The sequence below is a fragment of the Phoxinus phoxinus genome (assembly GCF_949152265.1).
Source record: "Phoxinus phoxinus genome assembly, chromosome: 15".
NCBI lineage: Eukaryota > Metazoa > Chordata > Actinopteri > Cypriniformes > Leuciscidae > Phoxinus > Phoxinus phoxinus.
In genome coordinates, this window is record NC_136890.1 from 22,178,808 (window position 1) to 22,191,353 (window position 12,546).

General features: G+C 38.5%; 1 protein-coding gene across 5 annotated transcripts in view; it reads right to left on the reverse strand.

Annotated features, from left to right (window-relative positions):
• Positions 1 to 12,546, reverse strand: part of cpne5a (copine Va) — a 78,280-nt gene that overhangs the window by 35,968 nt on the left and 29,766 nt on the right. For all 5 annotated transcript variants that reach the window (XM_079637885.1, XM_079637884.1, XM_079637888.1 and 2 more), the window contains one exon: positions 7,180 to 7,243. In XM_079637885.1, coding sequence (XP_079494011.1) covers positions 7,180 to 7,243 — 64 coding nt within the window. The remainder of the gene's footprint in view (positions 1 to 7,179; positions 7,244 to 12,546) is intronic.

The following is a 12,546-nucleotide window of genomic DNA, read 5'->3' on the forward strand; positions in this document are numbered from 1 at the left end:
TGGCCCCGCCGTCCGCTCTATGCTTTTCCTCCTGTCTCACTCCTGCCTCAAGTGCTGGAGCGGATCAAGGAAAGCGGATGCTCGGTGCTACTAGTCGCTCCATACTGGACGAATCAACCCTGGTTCCCAGTTTTGATGCGACTGAAGAGTACTGCCCCGTGGCCGGTTCCAGTGAGGAGAGACCTCCTCTCGCAGGCCAAGGGCTCGATTTTGCATCCTCGCCCGGAGCTCTGGTCCCTACACGTATGGGCCATAAACGGGTACCCGCTAACCTCCCAAAGGGAGTGTTAGACACGATCGAACAGGCTAGGGCTCCGTCTACTAGACGGCTCCACGCTTCCAAATGGTCGGTGTTCTCTGGCTGGTGTTCAGACCAAGGTCTGTCACCGCTCCAGTGCGGGGAAACGGAGATTCTCTCCTTCCTCCAAGAACTGTTGGATAAGGGAAGAACCCCATCCACGCTCAAAGTCTATGTGGCTGCCATATCAGCGTTCGTTAATCCAACGCTTGGCCATTCACTGGGCAGAAACGACCTGGTGGTCCGTTTCCTTAGAGGAGCCAGGAGGTTAAACCCTCCAAGGCCTCCTTCAGTCCCCGTTTGGGACCTTTCTACAGTGTTGAACGCTATGAAAGGGGCCCCTTTCGAGCCTATTCACTCAGTTGACATGAAACACCTGTCTTTCAAGACCGTGTTTCTTCTGGCTCTCGCTTCAGTGAAGCGTGTGGGGGATTTGCAAGCGCTCTCAGTTAGAGCTTCTTGTATGGAGTTCGGGCCTAACGACTCTGTAGTCGTGTTGAAACCGAAGCATGGGTACGTACCTAAGTCCCTCAACACACCGTTCAGGGCTCAGGTCATCTCCCTGTCGGCCCTGCCGGCCTCGGAGGACGGAAATAGCTCCCTTTGCCCGGTCAGGGCATTAAGAGCTTATGTGTCCCGCTCTGCTGTTTTTCGACAGACGGAGCAGCTCTTTGTTTCGTTCAGTGGGCGCTCTAAAGGGCGAGCCGCGACGAAACAGAGTCTATCTCGATGGGTAGTGGATGCCATTGCGCTAGCCTACGCATCTAGAGGTTTGGAATGCCCCCTGGGCATCAGAGCACATTCTACGAGAGGCATGGCCTCTTCGTGGGCTTGGTATAGTGGAATCTCGCTACAAGATATCTGTATGGCGGCAGGCTGGGCCTCCCCGTCTACATTTATACGGTTCTATAACCTAGAGGTTCCTGCGCTGCAGGCTAAACTGCTCTCGGTCTAGAAGACTATGTTTTAGTGTTCCTGCCCCGCGTTGCGGCCCAGGTCACTTCAATGTTTAAGCATCACTCACTGACATGGTGTCCCATGAGCATGCTATTACCCCTCATATATATATTTTATATTTCATATATATGTTATTATGCCCTTAGAGGCACTACTATAAAGGGATGATGCTATTTTAGCCGCTCTCCCTATACTTCTTGGGGTAGGCACTTGTATGCCAGGGCGCGCGCGCCCTTAGGTGTCTGTGTCGGTCCAAGAGCACGCACGGCGTTTTACATGGGGTTCCCGTAGCGTTCTTTCGACGCAGTACGAGAGAACTCTACGTAAGAGAACGTACTCGGTTACTAACGTAACCTCGGTTCTCTCTAGGAGAGGGAACGAGTACTGCGTCTCATGCCGTGCGTGCCCACGCTGCGTCGCTTTCGTGACGAAAATCGGTGTGTTAGACAGCTATGCTCGTATTTATAGACCTAGGCCACGCCTGTTTCGGCGGGAGATGACGCAGAATGGGCGCGAAGCGCCCTCATTGGTCAGCGTCTCTGGCCTCGCATAGGCTGTGCTTTTCTGGCGGAGCAGCCAATGGGTGAGCGATATTGCTCCGCCTAGGGTTGTATGCTACAGAAAAGCGTTTTACATGTTTACAAAATTAAGGATTAATTTTTAGGCTTCAATCTCGACAAAGAAATACTTTCCCGTAGCGTTCTTTCGACGCAGTACTCGTTCCCTCTCCTAGAGAGAACCGAGGTTACGTTAGTAACCGAGTACGTTACGTTAGTAACCGAGTACGATTTATATATATATATTTTTTATCAGTCAAATAAAGCCTGGAGTAAACATAACTTGACGACACTTTTTGTCCTACAACATAAATTACACACCCATACCGAAAACATGAATTTTGAAGCAGTTATGTTCATTTTTGAAAACGTACTTTTTAAATAAATAACTAGATAAGACAGTTTTGGGTGCGAGTGTGTGCAGTTTACGTTGTCGAACAAAACGTCAAAGTATTGTGAAGTTATGTTTACCACAGGCTTTATTTACTGATAAATTGAAACCCCCCATTATAAAACTCATAAGAAAATAAGGAACCAAAGGCGAATTAGTCTTCCAGGTTCTGACCTTATACCTGCTCCACTCTAAAATGATAATATGTGCAAAAAAATTTACTCAAACTTAAAATAAAATGTAAACTAAAAAATATAAAAATAGAAGCTACTATAAAATATGAATACATATAAATAATACTAAAATAACACACATGAATCAAGATACTAATTGAATTATTATTATTATGATATCATTTTACAGTAATACACATTTTTGGGATAAAAAAAAGAAAAACTGTTTGAGGCCCCTAAATGGCTATTTTGTGCCCCAAATGGTTAATCTGTGCCTGCCATCAGCAAGCATCAATTCCATTTGAGCCAATTAGCCACTAAACACTATCTTGCTTTGAGAGTGCCATTCAGAGAATGATCAAATTGTAGGCTGGAGTCAGTGAGAAGAGAGGAAGAGTGAGTGAGAGAAGAGATTGATTCCTCTGGAAATCTTCTACAGTTCTTCTTCAATCACAAGACACTTCGTCCAGTGTTTACTTGGTAAATTTCACTCCGGCAATGACTGACATTGGTCAGCGAACATAAACAGAAGCTCTAGCGGAAGCTCAAACAAGCTGCATATCATTGGTTCTCGCAAGTCAAGCGTACATGCTTAAGCTTCCATTGGTTTACCACAACTGATGTGTGAGTTGATAAATGTTTATGTGAATAAAAGCCTAAATTCAATCTGTTGATCATATAAAGCGATCGTGTCTCTTCGGAAAATGTGGACTAAACTACTCGATTCATATAGATTAGTTTTAAGTTTCAGATCTTTATTTGTGTTCGGAAGATGGACGGGTTTGGAACGACATAAGGGCGAGTAATTAATGACAGAATTTTCATTTTTGGGTAAGCGAAGCCTTTAACAAAATGGAGACGTCATTCATCATAATGGTGTATGATGTGTGGTATTTGATACAAAGTCATTAAAACTAATGGTAGGCTATATGTACTGATTTCTTGAATAGCAAGGAGACTTTTCATGCTAGTATAGGGACAATTTACTTCATATCTGATGGACAAAAGAGCACTAACTTGTTATCAGTAATGTAGGCTTATACATTGCTCGAATTGTTTCTTGACTGAACTAAACCACAGTGGGAGGAGGAGGACTTTCCGTATGATTAACGGGTCCATTAAAACCAAGCATTCAAAATGATTATGATCCCATAAATAGAAACTTAGCAAAATCAATTCAAGCTGAAAACAATTTGAGCAGAGAAAAGCAAAATATCAACCTAAGCTAGCTTTGAACCCAGACTCTATGAATTGAGCAATCAAGCATAAAGTGACAGTTTTCTTGGAAACAGTAAACAATTCAAGGATTCAAAGCCCTTCGCATCACAGCTAAAGCTTCCTGTCTCTGGCTACGTTGTACTACATAGACGAACCATTTCACTCATTATTTTTGGGTTTGTAGGTTTTATCTGGTCTTTGAATGTGATTCCGCTATGTAACTTCTTGGAAAGAGACAGACTTTTGAAGATATTTGCTAAAATCAGAGGTTTCCTCTCCACATTTCCTCATAGATGTTCTTCGCATGTACCAGATCAAAACCCGGCCTTTCATAACATCCTGTAAAATCTTTTGATCTACCATGTGAAATATATATATAGATCAAGCAGATGTACCAATCTATTACCCTCAAGCAGAGGGGGAAAGCTTTTTGGGCATTTCAAATGAGCTTGAGTGTGGCTGTGAGTGTGTGCATTAGATCGCTCAAATGAGCAGTCCTTTGTGTGTGTTTGAGCCTGTAGTCAACACAACATAGCCATTTACAACCTGGAAAAGCTGTAATTTACTCTGTGCTGCTATTTCTGCTATTTAATGAGTACTATCACCGGTGACAGAGTAAACTTTACTAGACAGCGAAACGAAAGCAGAACAGTCCTGTGAGAAGACATGATAAAGAGATGGGAGGGAAAGAGATGGAAACTTTTTTGTCTTTTCCTGGATCACTGACCTCCTTCATCTACAGAGCCATGGCATTGTTATATTTTACCTTGTAGTCTGAAGAGAATGAAATGAAATAAAACAACTTTGGACTTCAAAGTAATATCACTTCAATATTTTTTCTATTACTTTATCTTTGCTGGCTGCACTCAAAACAACAACAATTGTAGTCCAACGAATGAGTTCTTTTAACGAATTCCACAAATTTATTTACTGTGAATAAATTTTGAATCCATCAAAAAAGCAGATGCTGAATTAACATCTCTATTATTTGAAATAAAGCAAGAATTTATTAATTCAATGAAATTAGTATCATTACTGGCTGGGCGTTCATATGACAATGCATATAAAAAGATATTTTAATTTTTTATTTTTTATAACCGATATTTAACATTTGTGACCCGATCTGGCGAAATGAGTCGGAAGTCGCAACGTTCCATTTTAAGATACGGGCCGATAATGTGAAAAAACAATAAAAAAAAATAAAAAATTTTTTTTTTCTAATTTCAAAGAAAAGACATTCAAAAATAATCTTCCAAAGTTTCGTGGTCCAGATAATTGAGCAAATGTATTTAAATGACTATTAAACTTGACATAGTTTTACTAAATTCGTTGGAAATGAACATTGCTTTTCTCAAATCCTCTCGTCACCTCTGAGCATTTCCCGGGTATCCCCTGAAACGTCACTATCTCTGCTCACCAAATATGGTGTTACACGTTGTATTGAGCCAATCAAAAAGTTTAGAAATGTACACAAACGCTGATCATTTGTCAATGGGAAGCCCCGCGGCACGCGATTGGTCCAGCCATCCTCCTGTCAGACTCGATAACTGTTGGTATCTCCGTTATTAATTTGTTACACTGTTATTGTCAACTAGCCTACACACATACACACACACACACACACACACACACACACGCGCGCGCGCACGCACACACACACACGCGCGCACACACACGCGCGCACACACACGCACACGCACACACACACACACACACACGCACACACACACACACACACAAACACACACAAACACACACACACACTCTTTCTCTCTCTAGCTAAAATGTAGCACTTCTGTTCAATCTTTCTGATTTTTGTAAATCTTTGTAAAAGTGCCTTTTAAAATATTTATTCAAATAAATACTTTACAATAATTTGATCTTCAGCCTGGTTTACTGTAATAGCATTTATTATATATATTAATATCTTTGGTCAAATTAAGCTGTAAAAAAAATAGTTTATCCCTTTAAATGCAATGGATTTTGAAAGATATCTACAAAAATACGGGCAAAAAACTTTAAAAGCTATTTTCTCAGGTTTCCAGTTGGAAAAAGAGGGCAGACGACCATAATTCAAATGTGTATATCTTTAAAACCATTCAAGGTATGACTTTGACTAGGATATCATTTGAAAGCTTATGATCTCCTCTTTCCATTGATATCAAAATCTCAAATTTGGGTCACTGTGACTCATTTTGCTGGATCAGGTCACATTTTATAAATTAAATTAAAACATTAAATTATTAATTAATTATTTAAAAATGTTATCAAAATAGCATTTTATTATTAAAATATAATTAATATGAAAAAATATATAAAATTATATAAATTTGATATCGTATTTAAATAAAACGCTATTCTGCAAGAAACACTACATGGTCTGATTGCTCACCGCACATATTCATCAGTCCATATGCATGTCTACAGAACCAGCTTTCATCAAATGCCACTTAATTAGCATTTTATTGCTTATCATTTTTCCAAGCCATAACTCCCATTATAAGAAGCCTCTTAACATATACATCTAGTGCTATTCACTGACACCATCTCGAACCCTTCAGCATCCAACAGCAATCAACACTTGATGTCAGAACAAATTTAAAATGCATAAGCAGAATATTAGATTGGATGCTTGATCCTCTTCAGATTGTTAGGCCCAGACAATCAATGCAGGTTTTAAGACATGTAGAAAATGTGTCCAAAGTACTTCAAAGAGCATTCCAAGAATTCATATGGATCCTTATGAGCATTCAAGTCTTTGAAGGGAACCTTAGAGACATCGTCACCCTTGAATTAGTTCAAATAGGTCACAATATTCATATCTCACTTTAAAAAAAATGTAAGCAATTTTAAGAAACGCAGATTATTTATACTCAAGCTGTGACACCAGTTGCTGCAACATTCCATTCTGTGTTCATTCTTCCTTGAAAACATTCCATGATCCTTTGGTTCAAAATGAGCTGGTCTTAAAATACTAGCTGAAAGCATTCAGGAGAACAAGGGAAACAAACACAGCCTTCACTGTGTATCAAACGTTCTCACAGTACCCAATGGGCAATGCTCTTCACTACTGAAAGCGCTGTCATTTTTCAACTGCTGCTCCATCAGCCCATGTTCTGGTTTTTATTTAGTTAATGGCAGAAATAAAGTAAATGGCCAATTTAAAAGAAGGTTAATAATTCATGTTAGAACTATTAAATAATGTTCCAAACCTGTGACTACAAATACCAATGTTTTCTGTTATTCCATTATTTATTCTTATAAAGCATTTAGTCAGTAAAATGGAAATAAAAGTATGGAAATATGTCTTTGGTGCTCAATTGGTTTTTGAAGTTGTTTCCCTTTTGTCTGTGGAGATAACATATTGCAGTTCATTTCTCTGGAATAATGTATTTGGCTGCCAGGCAGTGAATGGTCTGATTTCAAGAGTAAAACAGTCAGCTTTCTTATCAAAGTGAATCATTTCAGTAAAGGTTTTCACTGCTGAAGAGTTACAAGCATTTTGAAAAGAAAGGCGGTTAAAAAAAAAACAATTATTCAGAGCAAAAGTATTCTGTGGAGGATAAAGTAAAACTGCTGACTTACCCGACAGTTTCCAAGTTCCTCTACAGTGAGAATAATGGTACCGCAGTTCTTCCCAGGGATGCCACTGAAAGAATAACACATGCATTAGTGCAAACGGTGTGTTACTGGGAATAGCAGGGCATGAATAGTGTAAACAAAAATAAATACTGATAATAATGACTTGATTCCCATATAATTACAGTCAAAGAAATGTCAGGATTGCACATGGCCACATGCCAGAACAGCAGCAGGATAAGTGTATCAGAGAAAAGAGGATATACTGGGGAGCTGAAGATCATGTGTTGTGTGCTGACAAAAACTGGATATTTCAGTTCAGATCATTGTTTTCCACCAACTGTTAAAATAAATCTCTGCCTCAGGATGTTTTTGGGATGTTGTAAAGCTTAAATCTTTGGCTGATTCGCACCAGTTTATTTCTGTCAATCACTGAAGATTCTAATTTAGATGTCAACCGATGCACAATCATGTAAAGGATTTTATGCTGACCCTGCTATGTGTGCAAAGGAAATGCCTCCTCTCGTGTCTACTTCTGCCTTTAGGGTCACTGCAGACTAATGATAAACACATAAGCAATGCATTAAAGTGCTCAGGTGCAGAACTGACTCGCAGCTCATTTGCAAATCTCATTCATGCTTTGCATTACCATGTAAACTGTGGGAAACTGTTGTGAACTATGCGTAGGTTATAATAGTAATTCATTATTTTAAACCACAGTTTAACTTTCACATGACAGTGCATGCAAAAGTCTGGGGTCAGTAAGATTTTGTTATGTTTTTTGAAAGAAGTCTCTTATGCTCACCAAGACTGCATTTATTTGAATAAAAGTAAGTGGAAAAACAGAACTGTTCTCTATTTTAAAGTATTTTCAAATGCAATTTATTCCTGCAGTTATTCCAACAGTTGAAACTGTTATATATTTTTTTAAGATTCTTTGATTAATAATAATAAGTAAACAGCATTTATTTGAAAGAGAAATCTTTTGTTAATTTAGAATAGGGAGAGTCATTTCAAATAATTCATATTATTACTAAATAGATTTGAGTTCAAATGGTTGGAGGAAAACAAATTCACAAATCTAAATGTGGCAAGCAGTGCGGGTCCGAGAGCCGTGGGAACGGAGCAAGGCCGGTGGCGTGAGTGATAATGAGCGTCACCTGCGCGCCACACCTGAGGCGAGCTCTGGTAAAAGGAGAAGTGACAACACTGAAGGACGACAGAGGACCAGGCCTGGAATACACATTGTGTTTTGTTTGTTTGTGCAGCAGTCATCCGTGAGAGCCTGCCGCTTTACTTTCGTTATATAGTGCTTCTTTATTTTTGCCATTGACTTTATTTTTGTTTCCATCTCCTTCTTCCCTGAACTTTTAACTATATTACACTAAAGTTGAGAATTAAAAAGCAGGCCAGTTCAACTCGAGTCAATGTAAGGTCAAATGAAGAAACAATTTGTCCTTTGCTTTTATAGGAGACACTTCTGTAAAAAAAAATGACACTGAATAATTCAAATACACAATGGATTTCAGGCCAGTTTCCCCATTAACCTTCTGAAGTTGCAGGATCACTCAGTCTCACCTCCACTGGCCTCCACATGTAGGTTAGAAAGGTCAGTGTTTGCTGCTCATGTTTTTCCCTCAGGCATTAGAGATGACTTGTTAGATGAAACATATTGTGTTCAATTTATTAAAAACCATTTCTTTGCTAAAGAAAAAGAAAACTTGGAACGTTATAATGTGTTCTCCAGTGTCTTTTCTGCAGTCTCTAAACCAATTCCCCTTAAATCATTGACAGAGTGGTAAGACGTACAGCAAAACAGAATCTTTGATTCAACTATTGAACATGAACCAGAAACAAGTAAACCGGGTTAACTGATGGCGTCCAGCTCATTTTCTAAGGTCATACCCTGATTAATGCTCTTTCAAACTGCCAAAAGAATGAATGCTAACAACTCACAACAATATTATACTTGTTGCACTGTAGTTGCAAGATACATGAACAAATCGACAACTGTAACAAGTGAAGCAATCTTTTATAAACATATGCATTCACAAGCTGCTATATGTACAGTCATTCAATGCAACAGGAGAGTAAAAATGATGAAACTGTTCGAAATACGCCATTGTCTCCTATCACAAACCCCACTGGTGTGGCCATTTGTTTGTTTGGAAAGTGGCTTTTAACACTGTGTGTTAGCTGTGCTCTGCAGAAGAGCAAAATCAATGGCGCTCACGCCTCTCCCTGCTGCATTGCCAATTGATTAGAGTCTGATCAAACATCTGAACCGCTTCGTGCCTTTAGCCTGACATTGAACACAGCACGCCGTTTTATTCTTATTAATGAAACTCACTCAAGTTTAATTTTCTTTTCATCAAGCTTAAATTGAAAAAGTTATTTAAAATTTGCTTGAACTACATACAGTATTCCCATTGAAGCAATATCATGACCTGGAACCAAGCCATATTATATATGCTGTTTAAAGTCCACATTGGCAGAAAATAAGATTTAGAAAATTTCTCAGCCATTAAAACTCAATGTGAAATCTAAAAATATAGACACTAACCATTCAGATCGACTTTTCTCACTATCATTCAAAAGCTTGGCGTTGGTAAGATTTCATGAAGGTCATCACACACCAATTTAGAGTAAAAACAGTAATATTGTGAAATGTTGTTACAATTTAAAATAACTATTTTCTAAAATAATAATGTAATATATTCCTGTGATGGCAAAGCTGAATTTTCAGCATTATTACTCCAGTCTTCAGTGTCACATGATCCTTCAGAAACCATTCTAATACGATCATTTGCTGTTCAAGAAACATTTCTTATTATTATTTATGTTAAAAACAGTTGTTATAATGCTCAATATTTTTGTGAAAACCGTATTTTTCAAGGTTCTCTGATTAACAGAAAGTTTATTTGAACAGCATTTATTGGAAATAGAAATCTTTTTGTAACATTATCAAGTTGTTGCTGCCACTTTTACTCCGCAAGGCTGCTAGATACTATGCAATGAGGCAATAATTCAGTATAAATTAGACAAACTCCATACCTTACACAAACTGCAGCCCATGATTTGACTATGGGCTGATTTTCTTGGCATTCGCAGCATTGCACCTTCCCAGGGAAAGCTCGATAATGTAGGCATAAGCAATATCACTGATCTAGAGCGCACACCGGCATGAGGAAGAAGATCAAGGCATCTTTTTGCACATAGCCAAGAGCATGATATCAACTTTCTAACCTGTAACTGGGGCCAATAGAGATTCAGAGGATCAATAATACTGTCCCAAATCCGCCATTCAAAGCCAAATGACTTATAAGTCAACATCACACAGCCTGACCTGTTCGCTGTGATCAAACAGTCCTTTAACAAAGTATGCGCACCAAATCCTGTCCTTAAGGGACAAGGAGAATATTTTTACATACTGATCACAGATGAAAGAAAGTTGGCTGTGAGAGAGGAGTTAGTTGGTATTATGCTGAATGTTTTCAGTCTTTTTTGCACTCTCTGCATCCTTTTCTTCATCATGGCATCTGTAGCTGTTCAGCATCTCATTTCACATGTGCAGGCCTGATTTGACCAATTCATGTGAGAAAAGCAGGTGATTTATGGAGCTACCCGTCAGCCAAACAAATTGCTCGGTACTTGCGGCTTGTGAGGTAATTCTATATGCTATATCAGAAGCTATTCATCAAATTGTTGACAAAGACTCCAGGGTTTATAATTAAGGAAGATTTCTCTTTATCCGTGTCCTCTGAAGAATCACAGAAAATTGTATAATGTACCGAAGAATAAAATAAACTGCATTGTAATTAAACATGGTGTCCCATGATGTCTTAAACCTGCCAAAAGCCCTCTGGGTAATCGAAAATGCTTAAATGTCATCTCATGCGCCTAAGGAAGATGCATAACAGGATTTAACGCTAGCCAGCATTGTCATTCTATACAGCAGGAAGTGAGATTTGTGGAGATGTTTGCACATTTCATCATTAGGATGAAGGATTATGCTGGTATTTAAGTAGACGGCAGGTTGACAGGTGAGAGAGGGAAAAAAATTAATGGATGAACAATCAGGGCCGGCATAAAGAACACTGTCCCGGGCCCTGTGATAAAAGGCCAACTAAGATCCTCTATGGCAGGGGTTTCCCATGGGTCTGCAAAAGGGTGCTAGGGAGTCTTTGAGATTTAAAAAGTTTATAGGAAGAAAAAATTCTTCACAAAATAACAATTATTAATAATGCTGTTAAAAATAATATATAATAAATAATAATATAAAATTGTTCAAACAATTGTTCAAACAATACAAATGATCTAATGAAATAATAAAATAATGTTAAATAAATAACACATTAAGAAAATTTTATATTATTATGATTTCACTTTTTATTTTACATTTACATTTAATCGTTTAGCAGACGCTTTTATCCAAAGCGACTTACAAATGAGTAGAGCAATAGAAACAATCAAACTTGCAATAGGGCAAGTACCGTGACCAGTCCCAGTTAGTCCGACACAGAACACGTAGCAAGTTTTATTCCCCCTTTATAATAGATATAGAATAATCAGTGTTCGTAAAAAAAAAGCTGCGTCTTCAGCAGTTTTTTGAAAGTGGCAAATTTTAGTTTGGAATCAAAAAATGTTTACCAATAAGAATATGTGCAGGTTATAAGGTGTCCGTCATAACATCTTTCGGCTATCAGCAACGCAAGACGGCAATATGAAGTTAACAGTTTCCCCACCAAACTGTACAGTAATTTGTACAGTATAAAAGTCATTATGTCTATGCAAGTCCTATTAAAACATGGAAATCAGTGTGTGTGTGTGTGTGTGTGTGTGTTTTCTCATCATTCTAAGAGAATATATTGATTGTGAGAAAGAAATTAGAATAAGAGAAAACAGAGAAAGGTTAGATTAAATATTCATGTATTTCAGAGTATGTGAGCACGTATGTAACTAGAGTACCTGAAATAAACTGCCCTGTTTGAGAGCGATAAGCTGTGCATTCACAGACCATTGAGCTGTTAGGAACATTTACATTCATCTGTCTAACAAAGAGATTAAGTGAGTAAGTTTATCCAGACTCATTTCATGTGAAACTAAGACAAACAGAGCGGAGGGTGAAATATGACGGATCGCTGATTCACTGCGCAAGAGCGAGTCGCAGTCAATGAGATTATAACTTAAATCCAATTGCTTTTCATACTTAGACAGACAACCGTAATCCATAAATACACCCGGATTTGAATTAAGATTGGTGCACCGTTCTCCACCACTTGTGGAATTTAGTGTTTCAACGGCCTCAAAAGACTAAACACAGCAACAGTGACTGTTATGACAGCTGAAGAAACCTGCAAAATGGCTTTAACC